Source organism: Panthera onca, chromosome C1 (genome assembly GCF_046562875.1).
Source record: "Panthera onca isolate mPanOnc1 chromosome C1, mPanOnc1 haplotype 2, whole genome shotgun sequence".
Classification (NCBI taxonomy): Eukaryota; Metazoa; Chordata; class Mammalia; order Carnivora; family Felidae; genus Panthera; species Panthera onca.
The window spans coordinates 103,014,546-103,042,144 of NC_138346.1; the positions used below are offsets into that span (position 1 = coordinate 103,014,546).

The 27,599-nt window shown below is 44.7% G+C and overlaps 1 protein-coding gene across 3 annotated transcripts in view; it reads left to right on the forward strand.

Moving 5' to 3' along the window:
• Window positions 1–27,599, forward strand: part of CFAP221 (cilia and flagella associated protein 221) — a 104,315-nt gene that overhangs the window by 10,986 nt on the left and 65,730 nt on the right. For all 3 annotated transcript variants that reach the window (XM_060625507.3, XM_060625506.3, XM_060625505.3), the window contains 4 exons: window positions 1,787–1,873; window positions 2,019–2,117; window positions 4,031–4,131; window positions 24,018–24,121. In XM_060625507.3, coding sequence (XP_060481490.3) covers window positions 1,787–1,873; window positions 2,019–2,117; window positions 4,031–4,131; window positions 24,018–24,121 — 391 coding nt within the window. The remainder of the gene's footprint in view (window positions 1–1,786; window positions 1,874–2,018; window positions 2,118–4,030; window positions 4,132–24,017; window positions 24,122–27,599) is intronic.

Sequence of the window (27,599 nt, forward strand, 5' to 3'; positions counted from 1 at the left end):
TCTCCACCTCCAGGCAGGTCCCACCACCCCAGGGTTCTGGGTGTGAAGAACACAGGCCCCAGGCATCCTGGGTCCCAGCATACCTGTCCCCCCAATCTCTGTTGAAAGACCCCCTCTCAAGAGCAGGGCCCCAGGAGCCCACACCTTCACCAAAACTGCCCCTCTGCAGGCTCCTTGGAGGTCAGGAGTGGCCTGGAGAACTTTTTTTGTTTTTTGTTTTTTGTTTTTTTAAGGCTTTTAGCATATTAAAAAAAAGAAAAGATATGCCAAAACACAGGGTCACTTTAGGCATGTTCAGAGGTGACAAAGAATAACTTTTAACAAATGCAAACACTACTGTAACGTCATCAGGAAGTAATATCTGAATTTTAATTTAGGGCTTCAGTGTTGGACAATGGGCCCCGTGACAGGCCCAGCCTCTGGCCTAGACTTTGGAAACCAAACTCCTCTTAACTGTTCCTTGCCCAGGTGAAGCCCAAACCCCCAGATTCCAAAGTTCTTGGTCCCATCTCAAGCAGAAGGAGGAAAGACACCTGTACTTGGAGACCGAGTTAATTTGTCCATCATATTGTCCTACCTCATGGGCGGAGAATTCCCGACCTGGACATCTTTCCCATTTGCCCCAGGGATGGATTGGAGGCTGTCCTAGCCACAGGCCTTTTTCCTGATTTTTTTGACCACCTAAGTGTTGCTGGGCCCCCAGCACCAGTGGCATGTAATTCCAGAAACTGTGGGAGATGACCGGGTGGCTGGCTTCTTCTTAGTTGAGTCACAGGCCTAAATGGAGTTGTTGTGAAAATTCCATAATGAAAGGCAACCTGGTTCTGAGAGGAGTCGGGTGGCCAACAGGGGGAGCTCTCAGCCCCCACCACTCTGCAATTGCACACCCAATAGGAAGAGATGTACCTTAGGTACTGTGCTACTATCTCAGCAGGAAAAAGGAAGGTTTTCCTCCTGCCCTAGCAACAGCCCAGCCAATGAGAGACCGGCACAGCTCAACCAGTGAAAAACTCCTATACTTCAAACTCCAGTGGAGTTTACCCCAATGGACTTTTTGTTTATAACTGCTCTCCCCCTTTCCCCCTTTCCTCTATAAGAGAGCAGTCCTCTCCTTTAGTCTGGGCACTTGTGTATGGGTTTTTCGGTAGCCTGCACGTCCTGGTTTGCAGTTCTCTGCTGCTTCTGAATAAACCCATTTTTGCTGGCAAGATGACTGGCAGGTTTGGTTTTGTTTTTTAAATTTTTGTTTATTTATGGGAGATTGCAAGCAGGGGAGGAGTAGAGAGGAGGGGACAGAGGATCCAAAGCGGGCTCTGCTGACAGGCTGACAGCAGCGAGCCTGATGTAGGGCTTGAACTCACAAATGGTGAGATCATGACCTGAGCCAAAATCAGATGCTCAACTGACTGAGCCACCAGGCATCCCCTGGCAGTTTTGTTTTTGAGGTTAACAGAGTTCAACAAAAAGGCACACAAGGTAACTGGTCAGGACTGGGGAGGAGGGACATGTGCCTAAGCAGATAGCTTCCTGGGGGCTATAGGCTCTCGTAAAGCCCCTAATCTGGGCAGAAGGCACGTGGGTGTGCTTTATTGTCCTTTAAATGGGGTTATGTTTATTTTATTATTCTTTAAAAGGGGTGTGATGCATTTCAAATCTTTTTGAAAGTTAAACAAATTCTATCTCCTCAAATCCCTTCAGGAACAAGGTAAGGTCTAAATAAATGCGGAGGTAAGTACGCAGATACATAAGACCGTGTTTTCTCTGAATGCTTCTCTGTTTCTCGCAGCATCTGGTCAATATTTCCAATGAAGACACACATGTGCATATTTTACCCCCTCAAACCAAATACTTTCAGATCAAGTATGTGAAAAAGGTAAGTGTGGTCCGGTTACCTATTCTCCACTGTGTTCTTTGTTAGGTTGTGGCTTCCTGGGTGGTAGGTCGGCTTGGGACGGGGTACAGCCCTGCTGTCTGTGTGCTCTGGGGCCTGTCCCCATGACAGCCTACTTGTGTTCTAGGAACACCACCTTGTCCCCGGCTTGTCCCTCACAATCACCATTACATTTTCTCCGGATGAGTGGCGATACTATTACGACTGCATTCGGGTTCACTGTAAGGTAAGTTTTCTTAAAATTGGTGTTTTTGGGGTAAGGGGCAGAAGGATGTCAAGACTTCCATCCTGAGGGAAGAATGAAGAAATGATACGGTAAGTGAAGTTCTCACCCAGTGCGTGTGTTCCTTGGGCAGTTGGCGTGAGTGGCACGAGGGTCCTTGTCCAGTGACATGGGCCCCAGGTGTGACAGTCACAAAGAACCAGGGCAGAGCCGTGAGACATCATTTGCTGTAGGTTTCCTGCCTGCCCTGGCCTAGAAACCTCATTTATCGTGTAGCGCTAGGAGTTGATAAGGACTTTTTTCAAGTAGCTTCGACATACTCCTTTAAGTGCTAGGTTACAAAATTAGCAACACCCCTAATTTGTGATTATAAACCCCAGGGACCGGATGGTGTCCTGTGGGAAGGCCCTCAGAGGCAGCCCTGGGGGTCTGCAGGGAGGTGGGCGCCTGTGTGGCCTGACCCCAGATGGCTGCGCCATGTGAGTCCCTGTGAGCCTCTTCTAAGCCAGTGAATTCATCCCGTGGCCTCCAGCCGGAGCCCAGCTCCATGTGCTGTCAATCCCTCTCTTCAGACTGTCCCCCCCACCCCCACCCCGACACTTCCCTTTTCTCTCCCACGTCCGGCTCTTGCAAGTCAAGAAGGCTTCGGGTGAACTAAATTTAGTTTTTCATAACTAAAACTGGAAGAGTATGTTTTAGTGATCAATGAGTTTCAGTTTTTTTTTTTCATTTTTAAAAAATTTTTGAGACATTTATTCATGTTTGAGAGACAGAGAGAGAGACAGAGCACGAGTGAGGGAGGGGCACGGAGAGAAAGGGAGACACAGAATCCGAAGCAGGCTCCAGGTCCCGAGCTGTCAGCACAGAGCCCAGCGTGGGGCCCGAACTCACTTACTGGGAGATCATGACCTGAGCCGAAGTCAGACGCTTTAACCTACTGAGCCACCCGGGCGCCCCAGTGAGTTTCAGTTTTTAAACAGAAAATAAAAAAGCTCAACTAAAAATTAGAGTATTGCTTTCAGAAGGAGTATCTGTACCAAGAATACAAATCTCGAGGGCAGGCGTACAGAGCGCCACAGCACGTCTGCTGCTACTTAATGGTAGCGCTAATAATGATACTTGCATTTATGCAGTGCTCTTAACTCTTCCAGGCCAGCACCGGCTTTCATTCTTAAAAATACCTTTAGGGGCGCCTGGGTGGCTCAGTCGGTTAAGCGTCCGACTTCAGCTCAGGCCACGATCTCGCAGTCGGTGAGTTCGAGCCCTGCGTTGGGCTCTGGGCTGATGGCTCAGAGCCTGGAGCCTGCTTCCGATTCTGTGTCTCCCTCTCTCTCTGCCCCTCCCCTGTTCATGCTCTGTCTCTGTCTGTCTCAAAAATAAATAAACGTTAAAAAAAAATTAAAAAAAAATACCTTTAAAGTGAAGGCGAAATTATTCCCATTTTGCAAAGGAAGAATCGAGGCCTGGAGAGGTTAACGGTCTTGTTCAAGGTCATACGTTAGGCAGGGCTGGAAGTAGATGTGCCCTATACCAGTTCATTGTTTACTGTTCGATGCCATCTGGATCAGCTGCTGCCATCATGGTTTCTGTTCCTCTCAGGCTACTGCCGATTGTGTTTTCTTCTAATTTTCTGAAATAGAAGCCGATAGATTACTGTCTTTGTGTCTACACAAAGGCATCATCTCCCCTGGGTAATAGTGAATATCGCTTCAATGAAATGTGCTTAGAATCGCCTACATTTTGGTTATAGCTAAGAAAGCTCAGTATGTCTAATGTTCTGTTTAAGCACTCAGCTTTCTTAAGGAAATATTTTTAACGATAGAAAACAACATAAGCAATAAAGTGCCTACAAGTTCACCTTTGAAAATTATAGCCTCCAGTATGATAAACTTGACTTTTTTTCCCATTAATTTTAGGGAGATGACACTTTGCTCATTCCTATCCATGCCTATCCTGTCATGAACACACTGGACTTTCCCTCATTTATAAATCTATCAAATGTTCTCCTTGGTGAAAGGTGAGTTACCAAGATGACCTACCAAAATGTCATAGGTCATGAAAAGTTAAGAGATACGCATAACAGAAACTGAGATTTGTATTTTTCCTAGATTTGTATTTTTCTAGCTGAGTTAGCCTGGACTTAATAGTCAGAAAGATAAAACAAAAACAAAAGCCCATGTCACAATATCGTGAGCAAGGAAGGGAATTTATTGGGCCATTTAACTGAAAGCTGCAAGGTGGATCTTCAGGCATGGCTGGTTCTAGGGGTTTAAATCAGCTTTCAGGAACCTGCCTCTCTCCATTTCTTGGTTCTGCTTCTCTCTCTGCAGGCTTCTTTCACAAGAGGCTTCCCCTTCACAGGGGTAAGAAAGCTGCCAGAAGCTTTAAACACTGTTGGCAACAGGGGTTGGAGGGACTGGAGGGGTTGGGGGTGTTCAAGCAAAAGTCCCAGGATTGAGTCTTATTGGACCAACTTGGATTTTGTGCCCATCCATTAACCAAACTCTGCTTTGGATGGGAAAGCAAAAAGAACAGAAAGTTACTGTCCAAGCCACGTCTCAGATTCCTCGACCCTGTCTTATTGGGAAAATAGTCTCCCGTGTCATGTACCTGTTGTTGTTTTTTTCCAGTAAATATTTATTAAATATTTACTACTCATACCTAAATATCTCTACCTGTCCCTAAAGATATAAAAAGATGGATACTGAGCTGTTAGATAAAGCTATATAATGGCCATGCCAGTTGTTAATACTTCTATACTGGTTGGGAAATATATACTGTCCTGAGCTCCCGTCCCTCCATCCCAGCTGCCTGGCCCCTTTCCTGCCCTCCGTGCCACCTTTTAATGATTCAGCCACTAAGTTGTTGATACCTGGCAATTTGGGGGTCGGGGGGAGACATCTGCAGGACATGGCCTCAGCCTTATAGCCACTCTACTTGAGTGCTGCCCAGAAGTCCCGATTGATTGACACTTTGAATATCACCCATGGCAAAAAGGTAAATCGACAAAGGTTCTGATTCTGAATGCCTCAGAGTCTAATGGGGATAGAATCATGGCATCGGTTAATTACATCGATCGCTAAGTGCTATATGTATTAGAGACACGTTTGGGGTCCTATATAGGCCCAGAAGATGAAGCTGACTGGAGAAATGGGAGTGATTACTCCTCACTTCTCTGGGGGTGACATCTGGTTGTCCTAAGAGGACTCCATAGGGTGGTAGAATATGAGGATGACATTTGAGGCGGGGAAATAGCACGTACAAAGGCATGGTGGCAGCAGAGAGCCTGGACTATATCTTATAGGTGATTTAGCCACTGGAGGGTGTTAATCCACCCAGTAGCTGGCAGATACTAGATGTCTCTTGCTATAGGTCCGGATGGTGAACAAAGACTGGGTTTCAGCATGCTTTGGGGGTGAAAGCAAGTTCAAGTGCCTGCAGCAGCACTGAGCAGGGTGCGTACAAATTGCTAATGACCAGATAGCAGGGTTAGATAGAGAGAGAGCCAGCTGAACCCTTTGGGATGAGGGAGCGCTTATAGACTAATATGTATAGCTTCATGGCCCTTCCTTTGTAGTACCATTTGGCATCCTTGAGCGAAACCCCCAAATTAATTCTGAAATAGTGGCCTTAGTTCAGCCGACGTGTAACCTTCTCCTTGTACCCGCCCCCCAGCCCATACACCTTCCCATGACCTCTGACTCTCCATCCGTCTATACTTCTTTTCTCAAATTCTTTAAGAATTACAAATAAATAATACACACAGAAGAATATATAGTCATGTGTAAGGTTTAAACAGTAATAATAGGGGCGCCTGGGTGGCTCAGTCGGTTAAGCGGCCAACTTCGGCTCAGGTCATGATCTCATGGTCCGTGAGTTCGAGCCCCGCATCAGGCTCTGTGCTGACAGCTCAGAGCCTGGAGCCTGTTTCAGATTCTGTGCCTCCCTCTCTCTGACCCTCCCCTGTTCATGCTCTGTCTCTCCCTGTCTCAAAAATAAATAAAACATTAAAAAAAAAAATTAAAAATAAATAAATAAATAAATAAACAGTAATAATATAATGAACACTGCCTTCAAGACATAACACATTACCAGTAACTTTGCAGCTACTACTTGGACTTTTGTGATAATCATTTCTTTGATGTATTTTAGTAGTTTTGCCACATACGCATGCACCCCTAAGTAACACATTGTTTCGTTTTGCCAGCGTGGGATCTTTATATAAGTGGAATCTTACTGTATGTAAGTTCTCCTGCAACTTGCTTTTTCTATTCCACATTAGGGTTTTGTGGTTTCGCCATGTTAACTCACATAGCTACAGTTGGTGTCCACTGAATGGATTGACCACGATTTTTTTTTTTATTTTAGTTTTTTTTTTAACGTTTTATTTATTTTTGAGAGAGAGCATGAGCGAGGGAGAGGCAGAGAGTGGGGGTGACAGAGGAACTGAAGAAGCATGCTCTGTGCTGACAGCAGTGAGTCCGATGCGGGGCTTGAACTATGAACTCGTGAACAGTGAGATCGTGACCCGAGCCTGAAAGCAGATGCTCAGCCACCCAGGTGCCTTGCTTTGACCAGCACTGCTGATGTACATCCCTGCAAGTGGTGTGGAGCACATGTTCTAGAGTTTCTCCAGGGTATGCATCTACAAGTGGATGGTCTACCACAAGTTCACTGTTAACTTTGTAACACCAGCTTGTTTTCCAGAATGGCTATGCCCATTCACACGCCTACCTGCAGCGCAGGAGAATTCCTCTCTGCCTATACCACTGCCGAACGATGGGTATTATCAGATTTTGACATTTTCACTGACATATATTCTTGCCCCCTTGCTCTTCAGCCCTCTGTTTATTTTCCGGAACACATTTTGCCAGAGCTCTATCCCAGTATTTCCTCTCTCCCCCTCTTCAACCCTTCCTGTCTTCACCCAGTCCTTGTCAGTGCTAAGTGCTCTGCAAAGTTGAGTCCCTCCTGGCAGGACCCACTCACTCTATGCATTTTGAGGCCAAATATAGCTATTTCCTTTAAATGGGTGACTATAGTGACTTTTATGAAAATCAAAGTGGTAGAAAAGTAGGAACTATCTAACTTCCTAGTTCTTGAATCCTTCTTTCCTTCCTTCCTTCCTTCCTTCCTTCCTTCCTTCCCTCCCTCCTTCTTTCTTTCCTTTTTTCCCTCCACAAATTTCAAATTACTTTTTGTTTGGGTCATAAGCCAAGCTTAGGAATTGAGAACAATGGCAGGGGCACCTGGGTGGCTCAGTCGGTTAAGCGTCCAACTTTGGCTCAGATCATGATCTCATGGTTCATGGGTGCCAGCCCCGTGTCAGGCTGTGTGCTGACAGTTCAGAGCCTGGAGCCTGCTTTGGATTCTCTGTCTCCCTCTCTCTCTGCCCTCTTCTGCTCACGCTCTGTCTCTTTCTCTCTCTCTCTCTCAAAAATAAATAAACATTAAAAAAAAAAGTTAAAAAAAAGGAATTGAGAACAATGGTTTAATAAACTGGTGAAAACAATGTAGCTTATAGTGCAGACATTAGTCTGATTCTTAATACATAAATCTACCAACTTACTGAGAAGCTTTTCCCAAACTATTTTGTACATAATGCCCTTCATTTATAATCAGAATGAAAATTTCAGCTAAACAGTTTATTAAACTGAGTTACTGTGTATAATGGTGTGAATTTTTTAAAACTCTGTCAAAGGATAAGCATGCTCCTTTTTTCCTTCACACATACTGGCAGCAGGCAGTATCCTCCCAAGGCTTTATGCCCTTTACTTAACAACTGTTAACTGTCCAAACTGTCTTCTGCTTCGTTCAATCTAAAAACATCTGGTTATAGGGCAGGAGGGAAGGATTTGAAATGGCTTTCACCTTCAATGTTCTCTGTTCATTCTAGGCTACCTTGAGGGTTGAAGGTACCCTTTGGGTGGGTTCTTTATTTGGGATTCATTCATTCATTAGATGTTTACTGAATACCAGTGGGTGCAACGCACCATGTTAGGTACTGAGTACACAGAGGTGCTTAAGAGCTGAGATCATGACTAAGCAGACAATCCTAATGTCTAATGTGGGTGTATTCAGAGCAAGGACATCTAACCCAGTGCAGTGGGAAGTGAGGGCATTTGGGACAGGGGGTGGGAAGTGCTCAGACAGGATTTTCTAGAGGAGAATATCTCTGAACTGAGGTGTTGTGGGGTTTTTTTGTTTGTTTTGGGTTTTTTTTGGTTTTTTTTGTTTTTTTTTAGTGTTTGTTTATTTTTGAGACAGAGCATGAGCAGGGGAGGGGCAGAGAGAGAGGGAGACACAGAATCCGAAGCAGCCTCCAGGCTGTCAGCACAGAGCCCGACGCGGGGCTCGAACTCACAAAGCGTGAGATCATGACCTGAGCCGAAGTTTGACGCTTAACCGACTGAGCCACCCAGACGCCCCCGTGGAAAAATATTTGAAGAGGACAAAACCTTCTAGAAGTCAGACTCCTTTTGAATAGCGCCATACCCCAACAATTCTAAATATTACTGGTGATGAAATATTCCTCCCTACAAGGGGAGACTTGTTCCCAGCTGCTGCTCAGACCCATGAGAAGCGATCGCCTCATTCGTGACCACCAGTCTCCCTGAGGCCTCATTTTTGTTCTTATCACAGTATTTCCTCACCTGTGCGGCCCATTGGGACATCTCTGGCAGTGGGCTTCTGGCTCTTTCTCTGCCTCAGTGTGAGCCCCCCCCCCCCCCCCCCCCCCCCCCGCCACCTCTATGCACACGGAACACCCTCAACACTGCTCCTTCGGTTTCTGCAGGGGCTGCTTGAGAGATTGGGGCGGGGACTAGACAGGGATGCACGTCGTCGCATGCTGAACTCTACACTTGTCCCAGCTGCTTCTGTGCCCGCCTCACCCGGCTCTCCTTCCCGCCCCGCCCTGCCCCAGGGCAACTCCAGTCAGCACCTCCTTCTGCCCTGCGTCCACCTGTCTTGGTGTCTTTTAGAGATGGGGGTGCCTGACTGCTTGCAGTCTTGTTTCTGGCTCTCTGTGCTCCCACCTTAGCTCCGCATCCTCGGCCTCTCCGTTTGTGCCTCCTCATGGAAAACCTAAATCCCCGCATGGTTTTCTAAGGAGGTTTTAGATTGTTGGAAGAGAACGAAGTCCACCAAAGCTTGTCTGTTGAAGACTGTTTTTAGTCCCCACCTTGTCATTGCTTCATTCATTCATTCATCCATCCATCCATCCATCCATTCATGCGTCCATTCATCCACTCTGAATTGGACCTGCTGACCCCCAATTTGTAGCTTCTGATTTAATTAAACTGCTGACCTGTTTGGTTTCCTTCAGATGGTGGTGGCCCGCACAGTTTGGTTTTGTTTTTTTTTAAACCTTGAATTCGCTGTCAACATTTAAAAATCAAAAGATTTCACATAAAAATTTAGATTTTTACTTTTTTTTTTTTAAAAGAAAAGTGCCGGGGTGGCTCAGTTGGTTAAACATCCAAGTTCAGATCAGGTCATGATCTCACGGTTCATGGGTTCGAGCCCCTCACGGGGTCACTGTTGTCAACGTGGAGCCCGCTTCAGACCTCTGCCCGCCCCCCCCGCCTCTCTGCCCCTCCCCTGCTCATGCTGTCTGTCTCTCTCAAAAGTAAATAAACATTTAAAATGCATTAAAAAAAAAAAAAAAGAAAAGATCCAGCAATACTGGGCCCACGGTCCTGCATGATCACAGTTAGTTCAATGGAGATAAAACACAAGCTGCCTCTTTATTTTTTTTTAAAGTTTATGTATTTATTTTGAGAGAGAGAGAAAGGCAGAGAGGGAGAGAGAGAGAATCCCAGGCGGGCTCCTCACTATCAGCACAGATCCTGACTTGCGTCTTGATCTCACAAACCATGAGATCATGACCTGAGCCAAAACCAGGAGTCGGACGCTTAACCGACTGAGCCACCCGGGCGCACCTGAAGCTGCCTATTTAGAGGGCAGTGCCTTTGCCAGCTCACCGCAGTCCCCACCACTCCTTAACAACTCACAGGGCTGTATGTGAGTTGCTCCTCACTCCTTTTTGTTACTTGACTGGCCTCTGAGGACTTTCAGCAAAAACACTGAAAAGGAGACAAGGCAGCCAAGGGTCGGGTTCCACAGCACGGATCCACTGATGGCTCTGGAGCCGTTCTGTCTGTGTGTCTACTCCAGGCTCCCTCTGCTGCATGCTGGCTGTGTGACCCGGAAAAATGACAGCCTCTCTCTGCCTCTTAGAATCCTCATCTGTAAAATACAGTGCGTAAGAGTCTCTGCCTCTTAAAGTTGTTCTGGAGGATTAAGCAGGTTAAAGTAGGACTTATTAATAGTTAACAACATTTGTAAGTTTTTAATACTTACGAGTACTAAGAACGGTGCTTAGCATGTAGCTCCTGATTCATATTAGCTATCGCCAGCATCATCATCATCATCACCCAAGAGATTTTTACCTAAGTAACACACACGTGAGACCCAGACGGGTTGGCTCACACTGGAGCAAAGGTAGACAGCATATAGAGAAATCGGGATGAGAAGCTTGGAGCAGGAAGGCGGCCGCCAAGTTGAAGGTGGCCTTCCGACACTGAGCAGCTGGGCTAGCAGCTAAGGGGCGTGTGTGAAGCTCTGGAACAGCCAGGCAGGTACTGGGCCCCAGCTGGGGAGAGTGGCCCAGTGGCAAGTGCACAGAGGGGCAGGGCAGGGAGGAGGGTGTGGCTGTAAGTCCAGGATCAGGAGCTCTTTTGTCTTGGCATTTACACTTAAAAAAAACAAACAAAAAAACAAGTTTTGTTGAGATATAATTCACATGTCATAAAACTTACTAATTTAAAATGTGCAGTTCAGGTCGTCTGAAGGCTCAATTGGTTAAGCGTCTGGCTCTTGGTTTCAGCTCAGGTCATGATCTCCCAGTTCGTGAGTTCAAGCCCCGTGTCAGGCTCCATACTGACAGTGAGGAGCCTGCTTGAGATTCTCAGTCTCCCTCTCTCTCTGTCCCTCTCCTGCTCACTCTCTATCTCTCTCTCTCTCAAAATAAATAAATAAACATTCAAAAAAAATAAATAATAAATAAAATAACACGTATGGTTCAATGGATTTTAGTATATGCAGCCATAACCACAATCAATTTTAGAACATTTTCATTACCCCAAAAGGAAACCCATTATCCACTCTTCATTTTTCCCCTCAAACTTCCTAGTCTCAAGCAGACTCCGACTTTCTGTCTCTATAAATTTGCCTATTCTGGACGTTCATATGATGGCAGCATACATTACGTGGTCTTCTGTGACTGACTTCTTTCACTTAGCATCATGTGTCCCAGGTTCATCTAACTTACAACATGTATCAACACTTCATTCCTTTTTATTGCCAAGTAATATTCCACTGTGTGCCGGTACCACATTTTATTTATCCCTTCATCGGTTGATGGATGTTGATTGTTTCCACTTTTGGGCCACCTTGGATAATGCAACATTTGTGTGCATGTTTTTATGTGGCTACATGTGCTCAGTTGTGTTGGGTGTATACCTAGGAGTGCAATTGCTAGGGAATATGGGAACTCTATGTGTAGTGTTTCAAGGAACTGTGGAACTAATTTCCAAAGTGGCTGCACCATTTTTAATTTCTACTGCCAATGTATGAGAGTTCCAATGGGCACTTACATTTGTAAATGTTAGAGTAAAGCAGCCATTTCCACAGCTAAAGAAAAATTACAAAGACAAAGGTGATGGGAAAATATAAATCCAAACAGAAGGTAGATTCAGAGGGTATATTTTCCCTTTGCCTATAGAATCAATTTAGACAAAATGGCTAGAAGTCACAGGGCCTGCATTTAATACCACCAAGTTTGCTTTCTTACTTTGAGGTTGCTTCTGGAGAGAAGCAAGTCTGGCCTGGATAGCGCCTCTCCGAGGACGGGATAGTCTTCACACATTTTCCACAAGGTCATGAAGTAGACTCACATATATTCATCAACCCTGTTTCCACTGGCTGGATTTGACGGTTGTAAATTTTCCTTGCTGAGATAAAATCCCACGTGGACATTTGCCAGCTACCCATAAACAACCATGGTGGCTCGAGATCTGGTAAAATGTATTTTTGACAGCTTCTGTAAATAACCAAAAGTTGCATTCTGGTTTCTGTCCAACATCTCTAAATCAAACACTGGGGTGCAGAGGACTTTCAACTCTCTTTCCCTTTTGTAGTTTGAAATTCTGCTTTATAACTAGTCTCACCACCCTGGCTGATTAAATTCCGTGATCACGTGATATCTTAGAGAGTGCTGTCGATAAAATACGATTTTCCCCTTCCTATATGCGCAAGTGAAGAAGAACTTGCTGCTTTTAGGTACTGAAATTCGGTATCTTTCCATTTTTGTGGTTCTAAACAATTCATATTAATTCATCATACTCTGTGGTTTCTCTAGCGGTGCCAACCTGCTACCAAATAACTGGTTGAAATCTGGAACAAACCCAGTCAGTTGACCGGTTGTTCTCTCCATGGAGCATCAACTGATCTTCCTTGCCCCAAGCTGACTCTGTTGACTGTTTGGTTAGTGTGCTTTAGACAAGCTTATGTGAAAGTCACCTGGGTCCTCCCCTGGATTCCCTGTCACTTCCCATTTTTCACTCTGGGCTGTGCCATAGACAAAGCAGCCATGTTGATCTAAAGCAAGTGGAACTCTTGAGTTTATCTCAGGGATACAGATGCTGTGTAGACCACAGGGTCACATTAACAACACCAGTAGAACCTGTCCCTGGCTGCACCATTCCAAAGCCAGGATATTTTAGCCTCTGGAACTTTTACACAAGTTTAAGAATTTACCAAAGGATTCTTTTCCTTAGGAACTGAACCTCATGCCTCATTTTAGAAAGTGTGGGAATGGCCAAAGTCAGAGTAGGATGTCTGAATAAAACTCAGTTCTCTCACTGTCCTACAGTTGAAAGCATGTGGGCCATGGGAGAAGGTGCATCCTTAAACTAGCACTGGAGGGAAAGATCGACAGCGCAGATGCCCAGCATAGACAGCAACCAGGTCCTTTTTTGAACTGTGCCAGGAAAGAGTCTCTGTGTGAAGGGCGCACCGACCAGCTATACCTGAGTTAGAAAGAAGGTACCAGAATGACTACAAAATTGATCTTTAGAGGGGTTTTTGGGAGCCCTCGCTACCCAAAGAGAATAATTCCCATTTCTTAGCTCATCCAGGGAAACACGTTCCTTATTCATTCTAGAGACTCATTTCTCATATCCCAAAGTCAGAGTTGACTTGAAGGAGCAGCAGCATTTTGTGGAAACTTTCTAACAAAGGCAACTTGAGCTCATCAACACACTTGTGCTTTAATTCATTTTGGCCCCTACTTGGGATTATTGAGCCGTCGTGAACTTGCATTTCAAAATTGCTTCAAAGCTGACTTAAAAAATTGCTGTCACTTAACAGCCTAAATGTTTACTATATGAAAAATTCTACCACATTTTATAGTTAAAATTGCTTTGATTTAATATCCCTTTGTTGAGCTAATATCTTGACCCAGTCTCTATGAATTCTAGCAGGAAAGAAAATCATCCCACCCCTAAACCATAGGGATCTATATTAATAATGAAAGGGTAGGGGCGCCTGGGTGGCTCAGTCGGTTAAGCGTCCGACTTCGGCTCAGGTCACGATCTCGCGGTCCGTGAGTTTGAGCCCCGCGTCGGGCTCTGGGCTGATGGCTCAGAGCCTGGAGCCTGTTTCCGATCTGTGTCTCCCTCTCTCTCTGCCCCTCCCCTATTCATGCTCTGTCTCTCTCTGTCTCAAAAATAAATAAACGTTAAAAAAAAATTAAAAAAAAAAAATAATGAAAGGGTATAAATGCTTTCCCCTTTCTTTTTTTTTTAATTTTTTTTTTAACGTTTATTTGTTTTTGAGACAGAGAGAGACAGAGGATGAACGGGGGAGGGCCAGAGAGAGAGGGAGACACAGAATCTGAAACAGGCTCCAGGGTCTGAGCTGTTAGCACAGAGCCCAATGCGGGGCTCGAACCCACAGACCGCGAGATCATGACCTGAGCCGAAGTCAGCCGCTTAACCTACTGAGCCACCCAGGTGCCCCTGCTTTCCCCTTTCAGTTGGCAGACGTGGGTACCATCAACAAAGGGAACTTTCTTTTCTTTCTTTTTTTTTTTTAAATATCTTTTTTTTTATTTTTTATTTTTAACATTTATTTATTTTTGTGACAGAGAGAGACAGAGGATGAACGGGGGAGGGCCAGAGAGAGAGGGAGACACAGAATCTGAAACAGGCTCCAGGCTTTGAGCTGTCAGCACAGAGCCCGACGCGCGGCTCGAACCCACAGACCGCGAGATCATGACCTGAGCCGAAGTCGGATGCTTAACCGACTGAGCCACCCAGGCGCCCCAACAAAGGGAACTTTCAACGGAAGGCCTAAATTATTTTTTTTTTTCAAGTTTGTCTCACAAAATGTTGAAATCTAGACTTTTGACTCTTGGAGAAAGTGATGGCAAGTCTAGAAAACTGAAAATGGGGAAAACACTATTGACCCTATTGAAGCCTGGCTTTCATACTCTGCTTTCCTCCCTTAGTTTCTGTACAGATTTATTTGGAAAACTGCTCACTTGGTTTGCGTGGGGCTCAGGAAAGGAGCGGCACAAATGTATAGCCGGCATCTAGAGCAAATGAACGTGTGCATCGGGGGCAGTAATTAAAGGTGGCATGTTTCCGTGGTTTAGGGTCCTCTAGTCTTTCAAATGATTCCTTAAACTCAACAGCATATAAATGTTGTGACTTACGTGAAACTACCAAGCTAGTATCACGGACCAAGCAGTAAGAACTTGTAAATGTTTTACTTTTTAGGGTCGCCTGGGTGGCTCAGTCAGTTAAGTGTCCAATTCTTTTTTTTTTTTTTAATTTTTTTTTTTAATGTTTATTTATTTTTGATACAGAGAGAGACAGAGCATGAATGGGGGAGGGTCAGAGAGAGGGAGACACAGAATCTGAAACAGGCTCCAGGCTCTGAGCTGTCAGCACAGAGCCTGACGCAGGGCTCAAACTCACGGACCGCGAGATCATGACCTGAGCCGAAGTCGGCCGCTTAACCGACTGAGCCACCCAGGCGCCCCAAGTGTCCAATTCTTGATGTCAGCTCAGGTCTTGATTTCAGGGTCGGGAGTTCAAGCCTAGCACTGGGTATGAAGCCTACTTAAAAAAAAATAAATAAGTAAAATGTAGAACATTTTAATCTTTTTAATGTTTATTTTTTATTTTTGAGAGAGAGAGGGGGATAGAGGATCTGAAGAAGCAGGCTTTGTGCTGACAGCAGCGAGCCCGATGAGGGGCTTAAACTCATGAACCGTGAGATCATGACCTGAGCTGAAGGCAGACGCTCAACTGACTGAGCCACCCAGGCACCCCTACGTTTTATTTATTTTAATGTTTACTTATTTATTTTGAGAGTGAGGGCACATGCATGCACCCGCGCACAGGAGTTGAGAGAGGGGAAAGGAAGAGAGGGAGAATCCTAAGCAACCTCCATGCTCAGCAAGGAGCCTGGCCTGGGTCCGATCCCACGACTGCCAGCTCAGGACCTGAGCGTATATCAAGAGTTGGACGCCCAGCCAACTGAGCCACCCAGGCACCCCAGATGTTCTACATTTTAAATGCTGCAAAAAATATTCATGGGTCAGTTCCTAATTCTGATATTCAAGAATACAACACAGGGAGTTTTCATAAGTCCACCCGAAGCACGTTCCTGTGGATAGTTTTCGGTCCTGGAGAGATACCGCTAAATTGAAAAATGAACGTGTGCATCGGGGGCGGTAATTAAAGGTGGCATGTTTCCATGATTCTGGGCACTCCTCCTCCTCGCTTGGTTTATACAGCTATTACATCTCACACCAAACACTATCCAAGCAGCCACATCTGGTCACCACTGTTGTTGCACTCCATGTTCTACCTCAAAGGTAGAACCTACACACGCATGTGCATACACACTTTTTTAAAAATTTTTTTTAACGTTTATTTATTTTTGAGACAGAGAGAGACAGAGCATGAACGGGGGAGGGTCAGAGAGAGGGAGACACAGAATCTGAAACAGGCTCCAGGCTCTGAGCTGTCAGCACAGAGCCCGACGCGGGGCTCGAACTCACGGACCGCGAGATCATGACCTGAGCTGAAGTCGGCCGCTCAACTGACTGAGCCACCCAGGCGCCCCGCATACACACACTTTTAATGTGGTTTCTAGAATGTGATGATTTAATGCCTGTCAAAACACTTAGAACAGAGTCACTAGCTACCAGCCCACTGAATTGTGACTCTTTTTTTCTTAAGTAGTTGCTTTCTCTTGAATATGCCCCAAATTTCTTATGAAAAATCCTAATACCATTTCAAGACCAGAATTACTTGAATTTAAGTTGCTGGCTTTAAAAATTCATTTCTTGCTCCTCTTCCAAGTGAGCTTTTAGTTCTAGTAATTGCTGGTGGGTAAGCCATAAGACTAGAAGCTGGCAGCTGGGCGCCCTGCTGGCTGTGTCAGGCCAGACATTATAGGGCACTTAGCTCTGAGGAAGTATGTTTGGAACACAGTTGGCGTGAGGTTCCTTCTGCCCTCTGTTCTAAAAGAAGAAGAGGCCTAGCAGTAGTTTTTAGTGTATCCTCTTATCTTTTCCGAATAAACGCTATATTTTTCTCAACAAAAGGAAAAAGCAGTCTGCAGGAGGCTTTTCATCTCCCTTCATGTCTCGATTTAGTTGCTTCCTTTCCCTTGAATGTGACTCTCTTGCTTGATGCCAGATGTCCCTGTTCTCTGGTCTTCAGCCACAGGCCCTGCTCCGACTCAAAGGAGCACCCCCTGAATTTCCTTCCTTGCCCCATATTATCCCTCTGGGGAGTTGCAAGGTGCAGTTTTCTCTAATATTTATTATTTATCTGAATACTCTCATTTTAAAATGAAGTTAATGTTTAATTTTTAAAAGGTATTATATATTATTGTATGAGACCACTGACAGGAGGTGCTTAGAGCAGGCATATTCAGAGACAGAAGGTAGAAGGAGTGGAGGCTGCCAGGGGCTGGGGGTGTGGAGGAAGGGGCAGTTAGTGTTTAATGGGAACAGCGTATCAGTTTTGCAGGATGAAAAGAGTTCTGGAGAAGGATGGTGGTGATAGTCACACAACAGTGTGAATGTGCCTAATGCCACCGAACTGTATACTTAAAAATAGTTAAAATGGTACATTTTATGTTATGTATGCCTTACCATTTTTTAAGTGTTTTTTTAAAAAAAATATGAATAGGGCACATATTATCTCTGCGGATGGCAGATAACATGTCATGGTCACCTCGAACTTTTTCCGAATTCCGTTCCATTCCAGCCCCTAGAGAAATGCCTTAACTTCTTTTACCAAGAAGGCAGAAGTGACCTCATTTAATTCTGATTTTTTCCCTAGTGTTGCACCTTTTTCTAAACTACAGAGGCATGAATGAGAGCAGGGAACGGGGGATTTTACCAACAGGGAGGACTAAGTAATTAGGTTGAGAAAAGAGTTGAACCAAAGGCAAGAAAGGAGCTCAAAGGCCAGGCCAGCAAGACAAAGACATCGAATCTCCCTGATTCTTTGACTTTTTCTTGTTCTTTGCCTCCAATTTTGGTCTAAGCTTAGGCTAAAAAGGAGGGTGGTGTTTAATTCTCTAGGTGTAAAAAATAATTAAATGCCTGCTACTTGAGGGGCGCCTGGGTGGCTCGGTCGGTTAAGCGTCCCACTTCAGCTCAGGTCACGATCTCGCGGTCTGTGAGTTCAAGCCCCACGTCGGGCTCTGGGCTGATGGCTCAGAGCCTGGAGCCTGCTTCCGATTCTGTGTCCCTCTCTCTCTGCCCTTCCCCCCGTTCATACTCTGTCTCTCTCTGTCTCAAAAAAAAATAAACGTTAAAAAAAAAATTTTTTTTTAAATAAAAATTAAAAAAAATGCCTGCTACTTGAACATGTAAATTTGTGTTTTTCTTTATTTGACTATATCATTAAGGACCACGGGTCCACTCTGCTTCTGGTTTGAGGCTCCAATCCTGGTGAGATTAATTGTGTCTTTGAAAATAAGATAAGCAGCAAATGAAAGTTCATACGAACATAAATTATCTTAGATGAAAAGACATACTTTGAAATTTGAAACGTAATTTACCCTCAACTCTATGTCTTTTCAAATTGTTGCCTGTTTGTGGGGGGTGGGGTCTGGTTTATCAGGCAACTAACCATTATGTCTGCTTTCTTTCTGTTTTGGGGGTCACACTCTGAATACAAAAATTTACATCTAAAGCTTAAAGAAAAATAACTAGCCAGCCCCCAAATTTCTTCCTTTGTCTCTGTGTGCATAGCAGTGCTTGAGAGGAGGCCAGTAACATTTGAGGAAAGGTCTTGGGATTTTCTAGGCTTATCTTGCTGATGGGATAATGAAAGGAAATGGCTTCTAAAAGTTTTTTTTTTTTAATTTTTATTTATTTTTGAAAAAGAGACAGAGTGTGAATGGGGGAGGGGCAGAGAGAGAGAGAGAGAGAGAGAGAGAAAGAGAATCCCAAGCAGGCTCCACACTATCAGTGTGAACCTGATACAGGGCTTGAACCCACAAACCATGAGATCATGACCCGAGCTCGAATCAAGAGTCAGGTGCTTAACAGACTGAGCCACCCAGGTGCCGCAAAATAGGGAACAATTCTTTTGAAGTAGTATGTTTTTGTATATCCTTTTAACGTACTTAATAGATATTTATACAGAGCCTTAGCATAACCAATAAAATGTTTAAATAATAAAGTAACAGGTATAAAAGTTGTGGTTAACTTCAAAAGTTAACTAACTTCTATCTGCTTTGAGATTTTTAACTGGCCGCTTTCTATAAGTTACAGAAGAACTCAGGGTCCTGTTTGTGCCTGTGAAACCATAGGCATAAGATACATGTATTTATTCATGTTTCTTCAGTGTAGATCAGTTTTTTGTTTTTGTTTATTTCATGTTTTTATTTAAATTCCAGTTAGTTAACATACAGTGTAATATTCGTTTCAGGAGTAGAATTTAGTGATTCATCACTTACAAACAAAACCCAGTGCTCATCACAAGTGCCCTCCTTAATACCCATCACCCATACCCATCCAGTTAGCCCATCCCCTGCCTGCCTCCCCTCCAGCAACCCTCAATTTGTTTTCTGTAGTCAAGAGTCTGTTTTATGGTTTTAATGGTATTTAGCATAGGAATTTAGTGTAGAATTTCTAAGTCCCCTTAGAATCTAATGGGACTCTGTTTTTTTCAAACAGGAAACATTTCTGAATAAACTAAACTTTATATTTGTCAAAATTCTTTGTGACCCAAAGTCATCCAGACTGTCCTTGATTTATGATTTTGGTGGTCATCTGTGCGAATTCGACAGCCATAATATGAGCTGCAGTAAGGAACACAAATTTGTATTCTGTATTACTTGCACTGCAATATCTCCTTCAGAATCAGGGTACTTGGAATTCTTTGCCCTTAAGGAATTGTTTGTTTTTCCAGACTGGTTAATGCATCAGGAACTTGGTTTCACGTAATCATCACTAAACAAATACCCTTACACCTTTTCTATGGGAATTATCGGAGGTCTAAAATTAGTTTTAAATTGGGCATATATAAAAGCTCCGGCAGGGTTTTTTGGTTTTTTTTTGTTTTGTTTTTTTTTTTTGTTTTGTTTTAGTTCAGAAAATGCAAACATGCAGCTTTTAGCAGAAGATTCTTGAGCAGCCGGCTTTACCTCACTGGGTGGCTCTGAGCCGATGGCTGGGGTTAATGCCCCAAGCACCATCTAACTCATGTGGCTGTGTGAGTGGGAGTCCCCAGCCTGGTCTTCAGAGACCACGTGTGAGCAGTTTAGACTTCACATCGACCATCACCCACGGCTACTCATTCTTTTTTTTTTTTTTTTTTTTTAATGTTTATTTATTTATTTTGAGAGAGAACATGAGCAGAGGAGAGGCAGAGGGAGGGAGAGAGAGAATTCCAAGCAGGCTCCGCACTATCAGCACAGAGCCCCATGCGGAGCTCGATCCCACGAACAGTGAGATCATGACCTGAGCCGAAATCAAGAATTGGATGCTCAACCAACCGAGCCACCCAGGCGCCCCAAGGCTGCTCACTTCTTGAGGGGCATATGTAACTTGTACAGTTAGTTTTATCTCCCCAGTGCTGTGGAGCAGCTGATGTTCAGTGGGACCCCAGTGTCTTGAAAATGTAATGACCTTTATGTGCCCTGTGTTTCAGAATTAGGAAGCACCTCAGAGAGTTAAGATGGACTGGCTGCTTCTAGAGAGTCTGACCAAGGACAGAGTTTATGAGTTTGGTAAAAAAAACAAAACAAAACTATGAAGCATTCATCTCACTGCTGGCTGAAGAGATTACTGTGTATAATGATCCTTGACTTGAATTTATATCACTAGATATAATTGACAGAATTAATTTCTAGAATTTACAGATTGACAAGAGAGCAGAACAACTTCATAGGAAAATAGGCAAAGGATATGTACCGATAGTCCATAGACAAGGAAACCCAAACGTCTCCCTCTGAATAGAAGGTCAACGTCGAAGAAATGAACATGAAAATAAAATGAGATAGCACTTTACCCCCATTGGGCCAGAAGGAGTTAAAATGTCTGAAAATCTGTGTTGGTAAGCAAGAGAGGCTCTCATAGGCTGCTCATGGAGGTAGACATCAGTAAAAGGGCTTTGGAGAGCATTTGGGCTATGTCTAGTAAAGTTGCTAATTTTACTTTGCTCGTAACGAGCAATTCTACTTGTCGGTTATACCTGGAGTAGTTCTGGCATAGATGCGTGAGTCACACACAAGGATTGTCGCCGCCACGTTGCAATAGTGAAAAAAGTGCAAACAACCTAAATGCCCCCAGCAAGAGAGTAGGTGGACAGGGGTGACATAGTCATGTACTAGAATATTCATCCCCAGTGAAATGAACGAACAGTACTTCGTGTATCATGATTCGAAATTGTGTATCAGGGATAAATCTGCAGAGTGTTGAGCAACATTAGCAAGTTTTGGAATGACATTGTTGAAAACAAGTAATACCATATTATATATTTCGTGAGCACATACACATGTGGCAGTGTTATGAAAATGCATGAGGAAGGTAGACAGCGGAGACGAGGTAGGGATCACTCCTGGAGAGAAAAGAAGTAGAGGGGGGTGGAGAGGTGTACAGGGAGCTTCAAGTGTTCTGCAGTGTTTTATTTCTTTCAAAATAAAACACTGATTTATCCAAAGCGGAAGATTTGAGAGCTCGATGGTGGATAAAGGGACCTCTACTTTTTTTTAATGTTTATTTATTTTTGAGAGAGAGAGACGGAGAGAGAACAGAGGAGGGGCAGACAGAGAGGGAGACAGAGAATCCGAAGCAGGCTCCAGGCTGTGAGCTGTCAGCACAGAGCCTGACGCGGGGCTCGAACGCACACACTGCAAGATCATGACCTTGGTTCATCGACTGAGTCCCTCAGGCACCCTGAGGGACCTCGATTATATTATCCTCTGTATTTTTCTTTACATTTGAGATACTCCAGAAATTTAAAAAAAGTAATGAACTTAATTAAACCCAAGTAAAAATGCTCGTGGCATAATTTTTTTAAGTTTATTTTTATTTATTTTGAGAGATAGCAAGCAGGGGAGGGGCAGAAAGAGAGGGAGACAGAATCCCAAGCAGGCTCCGCTCTGTCAATGTAGAGCCTGACATGGGGCTCGAATCTCCGAACCGTGAGATCATGACCTGAGCCAAAATCAAGTGTTGACTGAGCTACCCAGGTGCCCCTCGTGGCATAATATTTTTTTAATGTTTATTTATTATTGAGACATAGAGACAGAGAGACAGAGTGTGAGTGGGGGAGGGGCAGAGGGAGAGGGAGACACAGAATCCGAAGCAGGCTCCAGGCTCTGAGCTGTCAGCACAGAGCCCGACGCGGGGCTCGAACTCACGGACCACGAGATCATGACCTGAGCCAAAGTCGGACGCTTAACCGACTGAACCACCCAGCTGCCCCGTGGCATAATTTTTAAGACCACATTTGAGCTATACTATATCCTCAGAATTACTACTAAAAAAGAGTTACTCTACTTTGCTCCAACAAATGTTTGTTGAATGTTTGGCCTGTGCAGGACTCTGGAATTTTGTTGAGGTTATGCTAGAGAAGTAAGTAGACTCAGTTCTGCCCTCATAGGACTTAGAGTCTCCCAGGTAGACAGGCGCTGGGCAGGTAAAGAAGAGGGTCCTGATGGGAAAGGTCCCCACACAGACTAGGTCGGGATGGGCACCACCCAGAAGGCAGCACGCTAGCTGCTCTGGCCGCTCTGCTTACAGTCATATTCCCCCAGGACTGGGAGATGTGAGGGAGAAGTGTAGTGGGCAGGAAGGCTCATCGTCGAAAGCTTAAGGAGTAAGGACCGACCACTGGGCAGGAGGGCAAGATGGGCTGTGAGGGCATGGGAGTTACGAGGTAGAGAAGGGAGGAGGCAGAAAGGCCAGGGAGAGAGGGCAGGGCTGAGTCTCTTAGTGGAGGAGCTCAATGTCCAGCTGCTGAAAGGGGCCCAGATAACCCTCCCCAGCTCTGTGTCTGTAGGATGCCAGGGGACAAGTAGAGAACTCGGCTTCTCCATGCCTTGCTCATCCCACAAACTCTGACCCACCTCATAGAAGGAGAGGACATGAGGAGAAGCTCAGGCCTCTCTGAGAGATGTCACAGCTGTAATGACTCCTGTAGTGCCCTAAGGGACCACCGCAGGCCCAGTTAGAAGTTGGGCTGGTCTTGGCTGAGGGAGCATTTCCGAATTCACAGACCCTCTCCGGGTCCTCTACTGCTTGTTTGCCCTTCTTACCAAACAGTCTCTGGCATATTTCCATCACACACAGCCGGAAGTGTGGTTTCTTCAACACGGTCTAGTTCTAAGCTCTGTTAGAGCCAGGAGCTTCCCAGGCTTCTTTGTGTAAAGCCTGCCCATTCAGTGTTCCCTAGGTTCCCTGGGGCCCGTTGTGTGGCAGAGAAGCCCTTTCCCTGTGACTGAGTGTCCACAGGATAAACCCACTGGTACTCAAGAGGCAGTGAGGACCAAGGTATTTGGGGTGTGGAAACTGGGCACAGTTGACCTGCCTTGAATCCCAGTTCTGCCATTAACTAGCCGTGTCACCTCAGACAGGACACTTATGTTCTCTCGTGCCTTGGTTGCCTTGTCTGTAAGTGGGGATGATCGATCACAGTACCGCCTCATGGGATTAGAAGAGTTAATATCTGGGAAATGTATACAGTAGCTGGCACCCAGGAATTACTACAGCCGCATTGACTATGGTCACTCTTGTGGTTCTTTTAAATTTTTTTTTTTTTTAAATTTTTTTTAACGTTTTTTTATTTATTTTTGAGACAGAGAGAGACAGAGCATGAACAGGGGAGGGGCAGAGAGAGAGGGAGACACAGAATTGGAAACAGGCTCCAGGCTCTGAGCTGTCAGCATAGAGCCCGACGCGGGGCTCGAACTCACAGACCGTGAGATCATGACCTGAGCTGAAGTCGGACACTTAACCGACCGAGCCACCCAGGCGCCCCCTTTTAAATTTTTTTAATGTTTATTTTTGAGAGAGAGAGAGCATGAGTGGGGGAAGGGGCAGAGAGAGAGGGAGACACAGAATCCGAAGCAGGCTTCAGGCTCTGAGGTGTCAGCACGGAGCCCCACAAAGGGGTTGAACTCATGAACCACGAGATCATGACCTGAGCGGAAGTCAGATGCTTAACCAACTGAGCCACCCAGGTGCCCCTGTTGTGGTTCTTTATTATGTAACTTGAGTCTATTCCTTGATATCAAAAGAACTAGTTATAAAGAAAAAAAATTTTTTCCTTTTTGTTTTGTTTTTTTTTGCAGCAAAAAATATGTTATCCCTTTACAGTGCAGCTGCCCTATAGATTTCGAGTTTCATATCACTTTGGTTCAGTCTCATGAAGCCTTTACTGTTGACCCGTTATCAGGTAAGGAGAATCAAGGTTTCAAGTTTCCAATTTCCTCAGAGTTCTCAGATCAGAGAGGATTTGGAGAGTAGGCCTCAAGTTATGAAAGAGAATAAACTTCATTTGAATATGGTTTTTTCACATGTGTAACAATAGCAAATTTGACGTACCTGACATATTGTAAATTGGGATTGGATACTAGAGAATGAGGCCACTTTGGGATCATTTGGGTCATGCAGATAATTTATAATAGCATCCAGGTAAATCTCTTTCACGACCAACACTTGAAGTTGGAAACTAATCCATTCCTACTCTAATTTTGGCTCTTGGTATATCCTTGGATTTGCATTCATCTTTTCATTCAATTTCAAATAACATGGGAACATTATTTCTTACCAAGCGTTTGGAATGTTATTGAAAGCTCTTGTGAATTTGCTGCACGTGGTGTGGCCAGTCCGTCTTTGCCTGCCCTAAAGGACATAGATCCTGACACTGCTCAGGACTTTTGGAAATGCTGTCTCCATCTGAAGTGATTTCTGCTTCCCGGTTTCTGTCTCTTGATGTTTGGGTTTGGGCTTTAAATATCTGTCCACAGCAGTCTGCTGCGAACACTAAAATAGTTTTGTTTTTGAATGTCTGGGTAGGAATCCATTAATTTCCTGATTGCAAGTGCATAGATGAGTGTTCAAAGCAGAAATTTTGAATTACTTCTAAATTATGAAATGTATATAGATTATTTCCTAGGGAACCAGGAGCCATTCTGAGATTTTGGAAATTCAGTGTAACTTTACCATTTATACTGCATAAAACAGGACTTGATTCTCTTTCCAGAGAGAAGGTTTATTATTTTTAGGCTTTAAAAAGAAGAGAGAATAAGTGGTTACCAAAATTATACTAAATAATATTATATTTCTGCTTTTAATTATAGTTGATGTTCTCACTCTAAGCTTTTTGGTAGAGTAATAATAGTAACACTTAGTAACTATTATATGCCAGGCACTATTCTAAGTGATAGATATAGATACATTTTATATATGTGTATGTACCTATACATTAAAAAAAATTTTTTTAATGTTTATTTATTTTTGAGAGAGAGACACAGTGTGAGTGGGGGAGGGGCAGAGAGAGAGGGAGACAACAGAATCTGAAGCAGGCTCCAGGCTCTGAGCTGTCAGCACAGAGCCCAATTCGAGGCTCTAACTCACGAACCGTGAGATCATGACCTGAGCTGAAGTCAGACGCTTACCGACTGAGCCACCCAGGCGCCCCTATGTACCTATATATTTAATCTGCACTACAACCAGGTAAGATTGGTACAATTATTATTTCCATTTGATAGACATAGAAATGAGGTGCCAAGTGTTTAAATAACTTATCCAGGGACACTCAGTAGTAAGTGGCCGAGGTGGGACTTAAAAGCAGTCATTCTGGTTCCAAAGCCTGTGCACCTGCCTCATGAAATACAAACTGAATTTTTGCCTTAACTCCAAAAGGTTATAAAAATTTGACCCGCGAGTTAAGTTGGTAAAGTGAGCTAGCTCCTGCGATCTTAGTCCAGGCTCTGCTTAGAGATTATGGCAAGAAAGAGGAGGGGTTCCTCTTCCGGCCTGGGCCATCAGACCATACTGGACCTCTGGGACTGTCCCTGAAAGCCACGTGCTAAAACAGATCCAGATAAATCCCAGTGAGAGGGCATCAGGTCACGGCAGGAACAGGGATGGGGGAGCCTCAAGAAGAGAAAGGTATTGGAGGCAGACTAGCTGTGTCAGTAACAGGAATCACCGTGGTGTAGAAAGGAATGGCCTTGGCCCGGGTGGCTCCCAGTACATCACCAGAGACGCTAAAATATGAAATCGGTTTCTTATCAAGCAGCCAGTTCACCTTCACCAAAGGCTCAGACGGCAGATGGGGCTTAGAGTAGGGCAGTGCCCCAAGATGTTGAACACTTAGGACAGCTATGAAGCCAAGGGAGCCATCCCTGGTGATTTGCATTTAGTAGCTCTGGGAAGGGTCTGGTTTTCTGTACTGGTAACAGGCACCTCCAGGTGATTCTGATATAGGCATTCCTCAGTGGTTCTTGGTAATCACTGGACAAGGTTCACCAGTAAGATCCTGTCCCACCTGATGGTCTATAAAGCTGTTAAGGGAAGAGAGGGAACCACCGAGATTTCCGAGCAGTTGTGATAGGAGCGGTTTTTTAGGGAAGCCAGTGTAGCTGCAGTGTGCAGGTGTGACTGAGGTGGGAGCAGGCAGGAAACCAGGAAATCATTGTATCGGGAATGAAATCGAGTAGGCCTTGAGAGCCTGAACTAAGCTAGTTATCAGTGCCAAGGAAAAGAAAGGGAGTATCTGGAAGAAAGCTAGAGGTTCTTGTGGCCAAGTCATACTTCTGCCAAGAATTATTGTCCAAGACACAGAATATCAATCGACGAGAAGGGTTTTGAAACACGGCCTATTCGTAAAACCAGTGGACTACATACATAAGCAATTAAGTGCTGAGCATCGATGAATGACAACTGTACTTAAAAATTATGCAGGTAAGTGCTGAGCATCGATGAACGACAACTGTACTTAAAAATTATGCAGGTGTGTCCTTGAGCATTCAGATTATAAATTGCACAGCCACATAATTCAGACAAATGGGACCATGAGCTCTTTGATCCACCTGATAAGCTTTCGTTGCTCTGGTGCTTTGTTTGTTGCTTATCTTTTAAATTCTTCCCTTAAGTGAAATTAAGTTGGATATACCAGTTTGAAGTCGAGAGAGAGGTGGGAGCTAGGGACATATGTTTTGATGTCACCTAGGTACTGATGGAACATACTGCTGGGGGTCTGGAGATGACATCACCCGGGGAGCAGGGGTGACCAGAGAAGAGAAGTGGATGGAGAACTGAGACCTGAGCACACAGGCACTCAGAGGACACCGGGGGGGGGGGGGGGGGGGTGGAGTGGGTGCAGGACAGAAACCAGGAGGAAAATCTGGAGAGTGTGAGGCAAGCAAAGCTGTGAGTGAGTGAGTGAGCGGGTGAGTGAGCGAGCCAGGGCTCCTGAGCTTTGGGGATCCACCTATACGATTTCAAATGTTCTGCGTCATATGGATGGTGTTGCTGATGTGACTGATGTGCTTGTACACAAGCAGGTCTCCTAGGTTGGACCGCTCAGCCTCCTCGGTAGCCATTTTATGAGGCCTGGTGCATTCCTTGGCCCACTGGTCTCTCTGGCATTTTCTTGCTTTGGTTTCCCACTTTGTTAATGTATTGATGCATCTGTTATACATCTTTGAGGCTATGGAATTTGCTGATGACTTTTACTCACCTGGAATAAAAAAGCTCTGTGTCTGCGAGGACGGTGACTGCAGGTCAGGTGCATGTAGCCCAGGCAGGTGCTGGGCTTTTCTGACTTGCCAGGCATCTGACCTGACTCCTAGGTCTTATACAGTTGGACAGTCAGGGATCACATTTCGGCCAGTTAAGTCCTTATTGCCCCCATTTTATAAATA